Source organism: Magnolia sinica, chromosome 3 (assembly GCF_029962835.1).
Source record: "Magnolia sinica isolate HGM2019 chromosome 3, MsV1, whole genome shotgun sequence".
NCBI lineage: Eukaryota > Viridiplantae > Streptophyta > Magnoliopsida > Magnoliales > Magnoliaceae > Magnolia > Magnolia sinica.
In genome coordinates, this window is record NC_080575.1 from 103,865,687 (window position 1) to 103,883,745 (window position 18,059).

The 18,059-nt window shown below is 40.5% G+C and overlaps 1 protein-coding gene across 3 annotated transcripts; it reads left to right on the plus strand.

The window, feature by feature from the left end:
- The first annotated feature begins 1,722 nt into the window (after positions 1–1,722).
- LOC131240504 (protein NPGR2) lies at positions 1,723–13,440 on the plus strand. Of its 3 annotated transcripts, XM_058238769.1 has the most exons (6): positions 1,724–1,985; positions 2,930–3,099; positions 5,173–5,425; positions 5,571–6,787; positions 8,772–8,922; positions 12,979–13,440. In XM_058238769.1, the coding sequence occupies exons 2-6, from the start codon at positions 2,950–2,952 to the stop codon at positions 13,293–13,295; spliced, it is 2,088 nt and encodes a 695-aa protein (XP_058094752.1). In that variant the 5' UTR covers positions 1,724–1,985; positions 2,930–2,949; the 3' UTR covers positions 13,296–13,440. The 3 variants fall into 3 exon arrangements, with proteins under 3 accessions (XP_058094753.1, XP_058094752.1, XP_058094751.1); XM_058238770.1 differs by lacking the exon at positions 2,930–3,099 and having other exon boundaries at positions 1,723–1,985; XM_058238768.1 differs by having other exon boundaries at positions 1,724–3,099.
- The last annotated feature ends 4,619 nt before the right edge of the window (positions 13,441–18,059 follow it).

An 18,059-nucleotide genomic window follows, 5' to 3' on the forward strand; every position in this document is an offset into this window, starting at 1 on the left:
CATACGTCACGGGGTTGCGGATTGCGTACTACCCGTCCCTAGCTTTGAGTGGGCAGTTCCGTGGGTGGACCCACTGTGATGTATCTGTACGTCTAAACCGTTAATCCCTTTTCTTATATTATTTTAATGTATGAACACAAAAATGAGGCATATCCAACTCTCAAGTTGACCACACCAAATAATAAGCTTGGTTGCATTAAAATGCACAAAGCATCAGATGTCATTTGCTTTAAATGCATGACTCATGTGTGGTGTGGTCCATTTGATCGTTGGATCTGCTTCATTTTTGTTTTGATGCCTAGAAATAATCTGACAAAAGGGATAGATAGTTTGGATGTACAGATACATCACGGTGGGCCTTCCCACAGAACTGTCCGTTCGGAGCTAGGGACGGGCGGGGATAGCACGCAATCCGCGTCCGCATCACGGTGGGGCTCACAGAGCCTTTGACACCAGCTAGCTTGCTAGTGTTGGGATCACTATAGCCAGGTGGCTAGTGTCGTCCCTAATTTGCTTTGATCCGATGAGGGACCCCACAAAAATCCAAGTCCTCTCTCTTGCTTACGTCAGCCACGTCAGCCATTGGCTTCAGTTAAAAACTGGCAGTTCAGCATCTTAAAACTCAGATATTTCCATACGGCCGTCCAAAACATCCAGTTCACCTTAAGTCTCACCATGCTCTACATGTAAATCCAATCCGTCCATCAGATGAGCTATTCGATTATAAGCGCTGATCCAAAAATCATCCAGATCCTCAGCTGAGATGGGTCACACAACAGGAAACGATGGGGATGGGACACCAACCATAGGTTTGCATGTGAGGCCGTACCTTTCATCAAACCCATCAATCAGGCTTGACTTACTAGGAAGAAGGCAAGATACAAAAATCATCCTGCATGCTTCGAAACTCAGTGGAGCCACAACATGCAAAATTAAAGGTTTTAGGTGAAATTTCACATTGTTCTCATCGGTGTGTCCCATATGAGATTGTTATTCGCATGATATTTTCCAAGTACGGTAAACTTACTGGTTATCACCTGATGGACGGAGTGGATGTCACAAATAATACATGGTGGGTCACAAAGAGCTTACAAGTTCTATGTAGGTGTTTTATACAATACCCATGTCCCTTACCCGAAGCAACCGGCGTCTGATTTCATCTGCCACGTGGCATATTTTAAGCCATAATCTGAATCTGGCCGTAGCTTTCAAACGAGTCCCACGCCCGTCCCATTCACATTTGATATCCTCCTGAGGAATTATGTGAGGCGTGCGTTGCATCTTCGCACAGTACACACGTGTTCTGAAATAAGACAAGTGGGGCCCATGCACTTATAATCCAGAACATTGGTCTGTTGTCTCCTACATAGATGTATGATTCTCCACAAATATTCCAGACAAGCGTAATGGGATTTGGGACCCTTTTCAGTCTCAACTTTTGTGTTTCTCCTAATAGCCGTCTATCTGTAGGCCAGAACAACCAAAGGTTAATATTCTGTATCAAGAAAATTTATTTGGGGTTGTCCATCCACTGTGATAAATAACAATCAATGGTTTGGATTATCGGAAAGTGGGCCCCACTTGTCAGAACTAAAAATTCATGTATACAGTGGAAAAATTCGAGCCGGGCATCATATAATTCGTGTTTCTGCGGGTGAATGATGATTTTTAATTTTCCTCTGTAAATTTCTTTCAAATTCAGATAATTACATTCTCCGGAATCTTGGAAAATTGAAAAAAAAAAAAGAAAAAGAAAGGGAAAAAAGAGAGAAAGCAAGAAAGGAGGAAGAAAAAAAGAAGCCCATATGACTTTATTATTGTAGGGGGATGTTCTTGGCATTGGATACCGTTTGGCAATGAAAGAAATGAAATAAGATAGCACTAGCTTTTTCAAAGGACAGATGAAATTGAAGGAATGGGTGTTACTTTTTAATATTCGAAGGACCCAGCTTCCTCTTTCTTTTGGAAGAAGCCAGGGTGAAAAGGTACTTCCTCTACGGTGATTTTCCACCTGCTTTTGGTCTTTTACTGCAATGAAATGACGGTGGCCCTGTTCCCCCCCTTCAACCTAGGGTTTGTGATTGCATTTATGGTGCTGGTTGGAGGAGAATTCTCATCGGGGTGGGGTTTTATTTTTTGGTGGGAGTTTCTTGTTTTCTGTTTTCCTTATCTGGGTTTCATGTTTTGGGGTCATGGTTGGGGTTTTAAGGGCTGAAGTTGGATGATTTGGGTGGCAATTTGGATTGTCTTTGTTGACAAAAATGGTGGGTTTTGCTGCTTTTTGTGGGGCTGTTTTGATTTGAGGGGTTAAATTGTGGAAATTGGGTCTTGAATTTTGATTTGGAGAAGAAGAAATTTGGGTTTGTTTTCTTGAATTTGGCAAGTAGGTGTGGAGTTTTGAGTGCGGGATTGCAGCCAAGAAAAATTTTTAAAAAAAGGTGCTTAAAAAAAAATTAAATTTGTTGTGGGTTGTATTGGGTTTTGAATTTAGGGTACTAGTGTTGAAAATGTTAGGTTTTGAATGCAAACTGTGGAGAAACAAATGATGGGTTTCTTTTGTTGAGGGTTGTGTTCATCATTCTTTCTTTTTTTTTCTAGGGGGGGTTGAATTGTCTACTTTAGGCCTTATTTTCCATATATGTGTATGTAAATTTCTTTTGTTTTGTATTCGAGCATCTTGAATTTATTTATTATTTTTTTATTCCAGAATTTAGTGGTTGGAGTTGGGATTAGTACTGAACTTGAGCTTGGACTGTTCTCAAAGTCTTTTACAGTGAGGGGGTTTTGATTTCTATATTTTATGGGCAATGGTGGCGAAAGGGATTTGGAGTTTGATGAAACAATATGAGAGGTATAAAATGGATGAAGCGAATGGGAATCATGGTTAGATCGAGATTAGGAAAGATAATGAAATGCATTTGTTCAGCAGAACAGTTGAATGTTGATGAAATGGATCCTTCGTCGGAGTCCCTAGCTACCAGGGATTATTCAGTAAGCGGCTACTCTTCTCGAACTGGCGAGGGTGAGCGCAGGCCGGAAACTGGCAACATTGAAGAAGCCGAATCATCTCTTCGTGAGGGCGTGTGTCTGAACTATGAGGTTGGTCCTTCTTGCTTTGATGTGCTGATCCTTTGGTTTTTAGTCTATGCCACTTTTAGTATGGATTAGTTGTCAGAAGAACTATTTGAAGACTATAATAGAATTTTCACTGCATGGATGACTTGATGAAGTTGGGATGAATGGTGGATAGGCCTACAGAATTGTTTACTATGTTCTGTTTTTAATGCAATTCATTTGACGTTCTCTAAATCATACAATTTATTTGGCCTTGCATTGGTAACTATGTTGGCCATTGTTCTTTGTTCCAGATCAAACATGTAGATATATGCATATATTTTGAGAAATGCTTCCTCCTCAAATAAAGAAATGCAGAATACAAAGTTGTTCTCTCTAATAGACACAAATGGAAGCTGTTAGGTGTATTTTCTGAAAATTTTACTTTGGTGGCCTGTACTTTCAATGATTCTGCTTTGCTTTTCCATTCTCCTGTCACCATGAGACTCATTGTTGCCACTGTCATCAAACAAAAGCAGATGCTGAGTTCATGCAGTTTTTGTGTGTGTGTGTGTGTGTGTGTGGCAGATTGCTATTTTCCTGAGATAGTGCCCATCTGTTAATGGAGTTAAATCTGTTAGGTTGTTTCTTCAAGAGATAAGTTTGGAATGTACAACAGTGAGAGAAACAACCATGCTGCTGGCTTCCTTCTCACCTCCCTTCCATTCATTTCATTTTCCATTTTCCTTTTCTGGTCATTTAACATGGGAAAATGCTGGAGCTTCGTAATGCGTAGGCATTCCATTTTAAGAGACGAGCATTGTTTTAAATCTTCTCTGTTGCTTTTGGGAACTTTCCTTAGTTGTTTCCTACACTTCAGGTGTTTTTTACTTGTGCTTTTATTTCTTTTCTAATTGATTTAAATTGAAGGTATCTGGAAAATAAAAGAAAAACGAAATTGCTTCAGCTGGCAAAACAATGTTACAAGTTCCACCTCAAATATTTATTGGTCTACTAGTCATGGATTCCATCATATTTGCACCCATTGGAATGAAGAAGATGTTTCCTTTTCTGGGACATGCCTTTGAATTCTCTGATTCTTTGTGTACCTTCTCGGGTTTGTTATAGAAGCACAAATGGTTGAAGTTATGGAGAAGTCTAACTAGATATATACTTTCTTACTAGTAAGGTTTCAGTTTGGTGACTATCAAGCTGTATTTAATTTGTAAAAATGGACTAATATGTGGTTACCCATTCTATTCACTATCTTTAATGACATAACTTTTGAATGGTGTCTTTGAATGGAGGAGTATTTCTAATTTGTAGAGCAGGTCTTCTTCACCACCCGTGTATGGTGTGCACTGATTTTATCTTGAGAACATTTTACAGTTTGAATATCGCCTTGTAGAATCTAGTCTCAGTAGCATTCTATGCAAGCCTTCTCTTTGAACGAGTTCGTCACTCTCGCAAGATAACCCATTTCACTTTGGCCATGCAGTTTGATTTAGTGCGGTGCTTATAAGCTTAATTGACTTTAATAGAAACACCCATTGATTCTTTGCTTGCATGTCTTCCAATTTTTTTACACCTTTCTGGAAAACTCTAGAAACAATTGTATTGGTTGTGTTAATAATCTTGAAATATTCAGGAATCCAGTAATTCATAGCAATGTTTGATTAAACAGGAACTCAACATGACGCCCAATACCACAATTTTCTGACTTGGCAGCATAGTGCATATGGACTCTAGTTACTCTGCCCTTTTACATCATTTATTTCAGTAACATGATCATAGTCTATCTATACAATATTTTATTACATTTATGCCATTTTGTGTGATATTCAAAGGCAGGGCATGCATCAAAACTTTCAGTTTGTGTTGGCCATATTTCACCAATCACATTGGGTTTTCATATTGGATTTACTTTAATTTTAATATTTAGATTCCTTTTTTGGATATGAACATGAAATTTCATCTTGAGGCTTGAGCACATAGACGAGATATTATGGTCTGCTTTTCCCATATATATCTTCATTTAAAAGAAGTTTCTCTTTAAAATCCCACCATCTTCTTTATAAATTTCAATCAATGGGGCTGAGAGGGCTTTGGTATTCATAGGAAGCGAGAGCATTGTTAGGGAGGCTCGAATATCAAAGAGGAAATGTAGAAGCTGCACTGCGTGTATTTGATGGAATAGACATTGCTGCGGTGATTCCCAAGATTAAACTCTCCATTGCTAGAAGAGTAGATCGTCACAGACGCCGATCTAAAAGCGATGCTGCCCCACCCATGTCAATGCATGCTGTCAGTCTACTCTTTGAAGCCATTTTTCTCAAAGCAAAATCGCTGCAGGATCTTGGAAGGTTTAAAGGTATTTGCAGATCTTCAAGTCATTATAGATTAGCTACATTTTTCATTTCCAATGGATCTCACGAACATGGCTTTGGAGCTAATAAAAAGTGCACTTTAAAAGCAATTTGTCTAGCTAATTTCTCTTTCCAATTGGTTTTTTGCAGAAGCTGCTCAATCGTGCAAAGTTATTCTGGACGCTGTTGAATCTGCATTGCCTGAAGGCTTGCCTGAAAACTTTGGCGCTGATTGTAAATTGCATGAGACTCTAAACAAGGCTGTTGAGTTGCTTCCTGAGCTATGGAAAGTCTCTGGTTCTTTCCAAGAAGCGATCCTGTCCTACCGGCGAGCCCTCCTCTACCATTGGAACCTCAACACCGAGCCCATTGCAAGAATACAGAAAGAATTTGCCATTTTTCTTCTCTATGGTGGCTGTGATGCAAGCCCCCCAAACCTCCGCTCACAGATGGAAAGTTCCTTCGTGCCCAAAAACAATATAGAAGAGGCAATCCTTCTGTTACTGATACTGTTAAGGAAGTTTGCTCTGAAGAGAATCGGATGGGATCCATCAATCATCAATCACCTTACCTTCGCATTTTCTGTGTCAGGTGATTTAAAGGCGTTGGCCAATCATGTTGAAGGGTTACTTCCCGGAATTCTGGAGAGAAGAGAAAGATATTACACTCTTGCACTATGTTACTTTGGGGAAGGTGATGACCTGGTTGCTTTAAATCTTCTGAGGAAGCTGTTGAGTAGTAGGGAAAATCCCAACTGCATCCAAGCTTTATTATTAGCTTCAAAGATTTGTGGTAGGAACAGCAACTTTGCAGAAGAAGGCGTCTGTTTTGCAAGAAGAGCGATTGCTAATATGCACGGCAAATGTGATCAGTTGGGAAGTATCGCTAACTGCTTGTTGGGTATTTCTCTTTCGGCTCAGGCAAGATCTGCTGCTTCTGATCCGGAAAGAGTTACCAGACAATCTGACGCACTTGGGGCACTACGAACAGCTGAGAGATTAATGACAGCACAAGACCCAAATGTTATATTCCATATCAGCCTGGAAAATGCTGATCAAAGGAAGTTGGATGTAGCACTTGATTATGCGAAGAAGTTGATGAAATTGGAAGCTGGATCGAATGTTCAAGGATGGCTTTTGTTGGCTCGGATCTTATCAGCTCAAAAACGCCTTTTTGATGCTGAGACAATCATTAATGCTGCTCTGGATCAGACTGGGAAGTGGGATCAGGGAGAATTGTTGCGGATGAAAGCTAAAATCCAGATTGCACAGGGTCAATTGAAGAATGCTGTAGAGACGTACACTCATCTTCTTGCTGTTCTTCAAGTTCGGAGTAAAAGTTTTGGAAGTGGGAAGAAGCTTTTAAAGGTTTGGCATCAGATTGTTTGATCTCTTAGGGTGCGTTTGGATGTACTATTGATTTGAACTTCAACCATTGGTCTAATAAAGTGGAAATTGTGAAACAGTAATTACCTTAGCATTCATATCAAGAACTGGTCTGCAAATTACATCTGTTTTGACTTGAGAGTAATGTTACTGCGATTTTACGGTTACCCCTTCATATTGAATACTTGGAAATTATCATTCTCTTTTGTCATTTGCTATTGAATTTATTCATCATGACATCGTCATCATAGCCTTGTCCAAACTATTTGGGATCATCTTATGAATCATATTTAACCAATATATCCTATCGAAGGCCCTACCATTAGTAAATTAACTAACAAGCCTTCATGTGCTTCCTACCCAACCTCAATACCAGTCCACCCTGCTTTTTCGGTCGGCTTGGCAATCATATTGGTCTTTGCTCAATCAGGGTTTTATCGCCTATTTCATCAAGCGGGGACAAGACAGGGGTTTGTAAAGTCAATCCAAACAGAACATCAACCGCCGTTTAGATCAAAATGGTGTTTCTTGAACACCCCTTCTGATGGTGCGTCCAAATGAGCCCTAATTAATGTTCCTCTCCTTGCAAAGCCTTCTTTGGTCTTTGTTGCTCATGAATGAACCATATCTATCTGCTCTCCAATGCTTTCTCTTATTTGAACTACTAGACTGCTAATCTGACCTTATTTTTAATTCTGTCCTTGCTAGCGTTCACACAATTAAGTCGTCATCTCTGAGACACAACCTTTGCTCATGCTTCTAACTTCACAACACTCTGGCCATATAACATACATAGTTTCATCATTGTCTTATAAAAAATTTCCTTAGGCAGGCGGTGATCATGCAACTCCCCGTAGGCACATCTCCACTCCATCCACCCGAGTTTATTTTATTGCAAACATTCTCCTCAGTTCATCCTAATGAATAATAGAGCCAAGTTAGCAATACACGTTCATCGAGGAATCTCTTGGCCTTCAATTTGAATGATAGAGCCAAGTTAGTATCGCTTCTACAACTATTATTACTAAAGTTGTGCACTAGACATTTAATTTTGATTCTGCTATTTTGTTAAGCCTCTGAAATTTAGGCCTACCTCCAAACATCCAATTTAGCATTTGCTCCGCTCTAGTCTCATTGACCAATACAATGTCATAAGCAAACAACAAGCACCAAGGGACCCCATGTTGGACACTAGTGGTTAATTTGTCCATGACAAGTGCAAAAATGAGAAGGGCTACTAACACTTGGAACTCATCTGTCTCACCACATGCTGTTCTCACTCTTGTGGCACTTTCATATGTCTTTAATGATGGTAATGTATTCTCCTAGATCCTTTCTTCCCATCACCCAACACAACCTCCTGAGGCACTCAATGTATGCTTTCTCCAGATCTTTAAAAATCATGTGTGGATTCTTCCTCTTATCTCTGGACTTCTCCATCAATTGTCTAAGTAGAGAGAGAGCTTCAATTATCATTTATTCTTGATTAAACTGATTCCTTTGCAGTCTAATACACATGCATCTTGACACAGTTTAGTTGCTATTCCAGCACCAGCTGACTAGAAGCAACAATATATACAATTTCAAAAGAAATGTGAAATTAAGCGCAGCTTACTTACCACCACCCCCCCCCCCCCCCCCCACACACACACACACACGCAAAAAGAAAAAAAAGAAAAGTAAGCTTGTTTTGATGTTTTTGTTTGGAAATACGAGTGTTAGTGTACCTCTCATAAACCAATGTGTTCCTTCTCTTCTTTCTTTTTTTTCCTTTTTCTCTGTATAAATCAGTTCTGTCATCATCATTCGTAAGAGTTCAGTTGCATTTCACGTTAAAAAATAAATAAAAATAAAAATCCAGACATAATTTTACAATTTATGTTTAACTACTTTCCAAGAGTTAGAAATCTGTTGATGAGAGATTCTTATATCTGCTACTCTTTTCATGAATGTTGCATGCTGACAGGGAGCAAACAATGACAGAAGTTTGGAAATAGAAACGTGGCATGATTTGGCCAATGTCTATACAAGCATGTCACAGTGGCGTGATGCTGAGGTCTGTCTCTCCAAATCAAGGGCCATCAGTCCTCATTCTGCTTCAATGTGGCACACAACAGGTACTTCACTATGTTAGTTTTATGTTCTTTTAATCATCATCATCTAAGCCTTATCCGAATTAATTGAGGTCAGCTACATGAATCCTGTTCTGCCATTCTACTCTTTCAAGGGCCAGACCTTCAGAAGCCCTAGCATGAGTTTAGAATGTTATATTGTTCAGAATCTTCAGATTCATGATGGAAGTTATGGCATAAGTTGGACACTGGCTGCTGACCTGACACAACGCTCCTTTATCCTTGAGACTGGCAATGAGAGCATAAAACTCTCACATGCACTATGTAATAGACTATTACAGACTATTACATAGGTTGGTTACAATCAATGAGTTTTTATGGTGGTTTAAAGAGCTATTACAGACTATTACAGAATGTCATATTGTTCGGAATCTTCTGCTCATTGTTGACAATCACGCTCTAAAATATAGAAACAAGGTAGTGGGGAAATTTATGGAAATGCTTCAGTTCGCGAAATCACTAAAATTCTTCAAGTTTTGTATCTGGTGAGTAAATAAGGAGATTTGTGGGATGGGATCACATTGAATTTTACCTTGTCATGAGTTTACCAGGATTTACTACAGAAAGAAGTGAGCATGAGTGATTAAAGCTGACTTAAACCAGTTATTTTTAGGCTCTTTGTACTGAATGATAATTATTCTACTCAAAGATAGCTGTTTACAGGGCGCGATTTAGGTATGATTTACAGAGAAGCTCCCACTCAAATCATAAACCCCATAAATTTTTAAAATGCTGATTGGACTTTAGGTTATATGAATACGATCTATGGAAACACATCACTGAATTGTTTTATCTCCACCCCTTATGGTGTCCGTGTTGCGTGGCATGCTTGCTATGAAGACAAGTATATCTAGCCTCCAGGAGTCGATACTTATGCTCTTTGCTGGAAATCGTCATCATCATTGTATCCTTTCTCCCAGCAATTTCAGTAGGCTTTTAAATGATAGATTAGCACCGGACATCTACCTCCCCCCTTTACTTGGGCTCCTGTAACCTACCATGGCAAAGCTCACATTGACACCACTCACATCCCACCACAGTCCTACCCATACTTAGCAAATAAGTGTATTTACTGGTTTTTTTTTTTTAAAAAAAAAAAACATTTTGTACAGTTTAAGTCAGAAAATATGGATTAATTCGCATATTTATGATCCATGATGCATAAAACACAACCTAATATGCCCCGGATGAACCAGCTTTGAACTGAACAGCATTGCCGGCCTACCTCATTTGCAGGCAGCTCCTCTCCCTCCCTCCCTCCCTCAGTGCGCGCGTGCGTGTGTGTGTACGTGTGTGTTGTTGTTGAGTTGACAGCAGTGAGATGCAAAAACTAAAAGAAAAGGATTTGTTATGTTATACTCTGGTAAAGTATGGCACTTGATAAATGGGCATGAGCCAAAAGAAAAGGATGAGTTATTTGATATTCTAGCAAAGTACAACGCTTGATACACGGGCACAAGCCAAAAAAGAAGAAGAAGAAGAAAAGGATGAATTATTTGATACTCTTGCAAAGTATGATGCTCGATACACGGGCTTCATCTTTGTTGTCGTCGTCATCTTCTTCTTCTTCCCTGTTATAGAGTTGATGGTGGCAGTGTGCTGCAAAAGCCAAAAGAAAAGGTTGACTCATTGACACTGGCAAAGTATAACTCTTGATACACAGGCACAAGCCTAAAGAAAAGGATGAGTTATTTGATACTTTGGCAACGTATGACACTTGATACACAGGCACTCAGAAATTGTACATGTGGCATACAAGAACTCAATTAAACCGACTAAATTGCAGAAGCCACTATTGCTAACTTACAGTCCCAAAATCAGATTGGTTGAGCAAGCCTAACCTCCAATTCATGGACACTTATTTGTTGAAATTGGGTCATAGGATTTTTTATTTTTCATTTCTAACCGCCCAGTCAATATCCACCGATCAGATTTTTGTTCATGATGCATACTAGAACCCATTATGTGGTCAGTTTTATTTGAATTACTTGTCTGCTAACTGTAGCATTATCGTAAATTTTTGGGGTTCCTGTTTTTTATGGTTGAATTTTAACCATATTTTCAATGTCTCCACTAAATAATACTCTTTTCCCATGCCGTATGCTAAATTGCTAACTATGGTCCTCCCCAGTCTTGAACCCTGCCCAACTATTTCATGCACACCTCAGAGGGTGAGCGAGCAAAGCAGGGTCATGGAGTGGCAGTTGCTAGCCAAAATGCTAAGCTTGAAGCACCCACAAGCATGAAAGGTCATGCTCGAGTACGTGGCTGCAGAAAATAGCAGGGCACCCACTGATACATGATTACCCACACAGCTCACGTGCCAGTATGATCTAGCTCCACACTGCACCTTAGTGCAACTATTCACCAATACCTACGAAGGGTTTTATCTTTTTGAACTACTAAAACCTCCTGCCGGTGCTGTGATGGAAATGCTTTCCTGGTTTAGCTTTTTGTCGAGAACCTTTTTGCCAATGAAGTGGGGTCCACTTTTTGTTCTTTTGTATATGTATTGTCTCCAGGCCATAGACATGCAAACACCTCTATCATGGTGAAGGTTTCACATAGATTTTAAGTTAGGATCTGCGGAATACTGTTAAACAACAAATGACTGCTCTCTTCAAAAGACAGAAATGCCTTTCTAGGTCATAGGTTGTATATAGCCAAGTAGAACTTGAAAAGAAAAAAACAAAAAAAAAAAATTCTTATTTGAAATGCTTCTTCAGTTTTCCAAAATGTGCGTGTTGCATGGTGTGCCATTAAGGCCATTACGTAAAGGTAACGGTGGCAACCGTTACACGTTACGGGGTCGTAACGGCCATAACAGCCGTTATGGAAAAAATGGCCCGTAATTGCTGTTGACAGCATGTTATATCCCCTATAAAGGCCCTAATAGCTCCATAATGGTCTTTTACTGGACAGATACTAGTTTTTTATACTTTTTAATCAACATTACAGGGCATATACAGGTTTTTCGAGGATTTTTTCAATAAATAAAAAAAGAGAGACTGTAATGGCCGTTATGGGGCCGTAACAGCCGCTATGCCCCGTATCGTAAAGGTAACTGTGGTGACCGTTATGGCCACCGTTACCGCTACGGAACACCTTGGCGTGTTGGATGTTTACTCTGCATGAGTGGACTTTCACAACTTACTGACGAAAAATGTTACCCATGTACCGTTGATTTCTTGACATGGCCCTTCTTATTGAGTGGAATGGTTACATGGTCCTGTTAACAGTGAAAAACCATTTTAAGCACGGCAAACTTTTCATAGCTGGTTTGACGAGTCTTCTATATATAGCATCTTTCACCAGATACTTGAAGAGCTAGAAGATACAAGATCTGTTAAATTCGTATACTTCAGTTGTTTTCCATTCCTACCACAGAATTTCCATTTCCTGGTCTCCTACTGATCTTGGGTCTCTTCAACTTGGAAGGCTTCCATTCAAGATTGCTATTCATCCTGACGTGACAATCATGGGAATGGTATTAGCCTTGCATGGTTGCCAAGAGCCTTTTCAACTGAAATTGCTCTGGTGTTCATTTTCATATTGGCTCTGATGTGGTAGAGATCTTATAATGTGTTAGAGCCATCTCTCCACTGTAATCATGGCAGGGGTACACATGAACCAGGACTGTCCAAGTCAGTGGGCCCTATATGGTGGACGGTGCAAGGTTGAAATACCAGATCATTTCGATAATCCTAATACCTGCTAATTTTACCTCACTTATCCATGGTATCAATTAATTTTCTTTTCAACCATTGGTTTTAGGCTACTAATTAGATATTTACTGTTGTCCAATCAACCTTTTCTTTTTCCTTTTCTTTTTCTTTTTTAACGTGGGCAATTGGCATAGGGCCACTAGATGGACAGTCCCAATTCTTACGGTCTGCCCATGTGCTCAGGGGAGGAGCTCTATCATATTAGAAGACATCTTAATCATTTCAGAGCTATTTCATATTTCACACTCAAGGACATAGCAGAATTTTCTTGAGGCATTTTGTGGGTGGCTGATGATTTTGTTGCTGATTTTCATAGGGGTACTGTATGAAGCGAAGGGCCTCCTTAAAGAAGCTCTGGGAGCATTTACAAATGCTTTAGAAGTAGAGCCAACCCATGTCCCGAGCTTGGTCTCTACAGCCACAGTTCTGAGGCAGCTCGGCGACCAATCATCGGCCGTCGTGAGGACCTACCTAATGGATGCACTGCGGCTAGACAGGACAAACCACCTCGCCTGGTTCAATCTTGGCCTACACTATAGAGCTGAGGGCAGTAGATCAATGGTGGAAGCTGCTGAATGTTTTCAGGCAGCGGCTCTTCTCGAGGAGTCTGCGCCAGTCGAACCCTTCAGATGATGCCCGAGCTTCGCATACACACACCGTGTAAGTGATCAAAATACATCTACACTTATATTTCTTCCCTTCAAAAATGTAACTCAATATGTTTTGCAATTTGTAGTCTTTTGGATACAACAGCGAGCAATAAAATGAGATTATTATTGTTCGGTTTCGATTGGATTGGGCCTCAATGCACCTGATGATGGTCCACCAAGCCAAATGGTGTTTCTGGTTTGGCCCAGAAACTTTATAGGTGGGACCCTCCTTGACAGACCCAGCTAGTTCACCTGGTGGGCCATGCTATGATTAGCCACTCTCCAACTGTCCTATTAGCAGCAGCCTAGAAATTTAGGATCTATTATCAACTTTGTTGTTTAGCGAAACAAATATATGTGTGTGTGTGTGTGTGTTTAAAAAAATAATAATAAATCTGTGAAGTCACTGGTATATTTGCAAATGTGGCACATGTGAGATGCTTGAAGTTGAATTATATTTGTGCGAGTCACGTGATATATATTTGAGGTGCTCGAAGCTGTAAAGTTGGACATGTGGCATTAGATACTCATTGGCGCATTTGACACATGGGCACTTGAAGTTAGATGGCAGCAGTTGCACTCGTTGGCACGTGGTATATTTGGAGCAATTAGAGATGAATGGCAGCCCATATGGCACGTTGGCTGCTTTGTACATGTGGGGGCCTAAGATGAATGGGGGCACATATGGGGGCATCACGGAAGATGAACAAGGGCTCATTTGTCACATCGATGTATGTGGCACCTGTGAGGCTATTGAAGATGGATAGTGACAAGGTTAGACTTAAATCTTTAATAAATCAATTCTCCTTCCAGTGTAAGTGGTTTTCTCCTTGTTTATTTTCCAACAAAATAGGAAGTTAAAAAATAGTTTTTGACACAAATTCCAAAGCAAGCAATGGAAAGTGAGTTCCACCAGAAACAATGTTTTCTTTGATTTTCATGGATCCGAATAGGCCGTTGAGGTGGTGAATTTTGTATGTTAGATTTTCTGAAGGGGGTGCCAACTTTGGGTGCATTGTCCATTGGACAGCGGTCTTGATCGCAGACAGGTGAGCCCCACCTGTATGGTTGCATTGGTTCGAGCATTTATTGGGCATTGTAGTGTAATCGTGTTTACGGTCGACTGGGAAGCCATTTGCCTACTACTGAGTAAACTCTGTGGGGTCCGCTGTGACATATGTATCCTCCGTTTTACCAGCTTATTCTAGGGGATGACCCCAAAATTGAAGCATATCCAAGGCTTAAGTAGACCACACCACGGTAAAGAGTGTGAATTGAACACCTACACTTGAAATTTTCCTCCATGCCTGTGTAACCTGATGAACAGGTTGGATGACACACACGTGTCTATATATATATATATATATATATATATATATATATATATATATATATATAACACACCTAGATCCATAGCTCAAGTGGTAGACTGAGTGAAAGATAACTCGTTTGGTCTTGGCACGGGTTCCCTAGTGGGGGTGGCTAACAATGAAGTGTGATCCCACAGTGCGTGTACTAACAAGCTATATATATATATATATATATATATCACTGTGGGCCCTAAGATGGCTTCATCAGTGGACGTCGTTATACCCACTGTTCTCTGTGGTGTGTTCCACTTGAGCTTTGGATACGCTTCAATGTTGGGCTCATGCCCTGAAAATGAGCTGGTAAAATGGATGGACGGCGTTGATAAGACACGTACATCTGCGGTGTGTTTAATCCATGCTGTCCATCTATTTTTCTTGATCATTTTATGTTATGATACCAAAAACGAAGTATATCCCAATATCAAGTGGACCACATTACAGGAAACAGTGTTGAATGAATGTCCACCATTAAAAACTTCTTGGGGGCCATAAAGGTTTTGGATCAAGCTGATCTTTGTTTTTACCCTTCATCTAGGTCTGCATGACCTAATCAACAGATTGGATGTCAAATAAACAGTACAGTGGGCCTTAGGAGGATTTTAATGGTGGATATCCAATCACTATTTTTTTCTTGTGCTGTGGTCCACCTTAGATTTATATCCCTCTAATTTTTGATATCAAGCCCTAAAATGATCTGTAAAAATGGATGAACAGAATGGATGAAACACATACATTATGGTGGGGTCCACAGAGCACCGACCACCAGCCACCATGGTGGTGGCAGGGGAGTAGCCAATCCGTTTCCACCGGAGTATACCGCGCAGAGCCTTGGATTCCTTCCTCGGCCACGTCCCAATCTATCCTTTTCACTGGAAAATCATATCGGATTTGATAGACTATGGTTGACCGTGCGCGTGCGCACTGTCCACAGTTCACATGGAACACATTCAAGTTAATCTAAACCGTCCAAATCGTAGAATTTTTTATATGGATGGAAGGTATCCTAAAATATACATGCTTTGTCAGATGACCCATACGTTCTGATTGGCGGCCATCACATGGGTGACTGAATCAGTAATTATTGACGGTCCAAACTCACCGTGAAAATTTAGATGGTGAGAATCTTCCCATCTGTGTGACTTAGACGTCTAAGTTGGGCCGTTGATTTCAGTAGTTTTGTTTGATTAAAATATGTAGATGGGCGTGCGAGTATGGTCCACCGTACTCTGCCCGAAGTTGATACAGTTTCTGGCAGAGTGAATGCAAGTGTCGCAGATCTTGTGTGGTCGCGCTAGATCAGCTATCCATGAGAGAGTAAAAATAAAGATAGTCACGTGCAAAGTGCATGACATTGATATCGAGGTTTAACGAATGTCACGGACAAAAGACGGTCTCTTTCATTATCCAGAAACTTTCTTTAAAAGGCTCGCCCACTGCCTCACTAGCCGGTTATCCAGGACCGTTCATCTGGACGATCGCACCATGTATGGCCCACGTAGGTAAAAATCTTTTACTGATAGGAATGTTCATACTCCGTTGGTGGGTAAGGAATGTCTGCTCTTCTGGAGTGGTGTTTTGGATCAGTATTTGTTGTTTTTTGGCCATTTTGTCGGCCATGGTTCCCACCGTTCGATGGCACAGGTGTTATAGATCTGAGCCATTTATCAGATAGGGTGCGCTGTGAACATGCCTTAGACAATAAATAATGTTGGTCCGTTGATCAGGCAGATCAAATTTATAGAGAAATAATGGGTGGTTGAAAATTTTAAGCACGCCAAATTCAATGGCATGTTACCTAATGAGTGGCTCGGATCTTTAACACGTGTGCTATCCTACGTGGGAACCAGGCTTTGGCTGGGAGTTGTCATACCACACCCGATCGAACCGTGGATCGCTCGCACGCGAAATTCAATGTATATGTTGCCCATTGAGTGAAGTAGCATGATTTTTTGGCCAAAAGATCTAAAACCATGGTCCATGTAACAAAAGCACGGACCTACTTATTTGATTTGCGCCCACCTGGCCAGGCTCATTTGGATTTACGGTAGAGATGATACGTTGGAGCCGGAAGAACCCTAGGCTGGTAGAGCCATCTCTCCATGATGCGGTTTGTTTAGCTACGCTGCCACTAGCGAGTGGCTAGTGGTCGGTGCTCTGTGGGCGCCAACATGATGCATGTGTTTTATTCACGTTGTACGTCCATTTTTTCAGATCATTTTAGATTTATATGTTTTCTTTTCAAAATTAAAGCCGATCTAAATCTCAGGTGGACCACACCACAAAAACAGTAGTGATTGAATGCCCACTCTTAAAAACTTCTTAAAGCCCACTATAACATTCATTTCACATTTACGTCGTGCATGCATGGATGAAGGAAAAAAAAAAAGAAAAAAAAAAAAATCAACTTGATCCAAAACTTTTGTGGCCCTTAGAAGTTTTTAATGGTGGGCGTTCATTCAACACTATTTCCTATGGTGCGGTCCACCTGAGATTTCGATTTATCTCGTTATTGGGTTCTTACATAAAATGATCTTGGAAATATGTATAGACGGCGTGGATTACATCATTGTGTACCGACTTAGTACCGACAACTAGCCATTGGCTAGTGGCAGGGTCACTAGCCGATCCGTGTCCATTTTTCCACGGACACGTGGACACGTGTAAGGGTGATGTATACATCGGGTCCACCCAAAAGCAGGTACCACGAGAGATGGCTTACATTATAAAAATAAAACTCACCACATAATCCAATCCGTTACTTTTTTATAGACTTCACTCCACTGCAATTTTGACCGATTACTGTTTTTGTTTTCCACCGTCAGTTTAATGGCAACATATAGGAAGGATATTATTGTCTAATAGATGTGATTTTTGACATATAAACAATCCATCTAAGGCCCTGCATATGGACGGACCCGATTCGGCCATAAACCTGCCACGTGTAGTAGGAAGATGACTCTACCATATTCCAGTTATTCCGGCTTTACCGTACGCGCTTGGCTTTGATCCCCGAGAAAGGGCGAAAACCCTTTTACCGTGATCAACGACCGAGATTTGACCACCTCGATTCTGCCTTTGACTCCGTGGATGATCACCGATTCACCGAAGTCGGTGGATCCCTAACTGTGGGGCCCACTTTGATGTATGTGCATTACATCCACACCTCCCATCCATCCTGACGGATCATTATAGGGCATGATCCAAAAAATGAAACAGATCCAAATCTTAAATGGACCAGACCATAGGAACATAATTGTTATTGAATCCCAGCCATTAAAAATTTCCTGGGGTAACCGAAATGTGTACTTCCCACCATAACTTGTTGATAAAATCATAAAGGCCTGCCATTCATCTTGACACATCATCTTAAGACATGA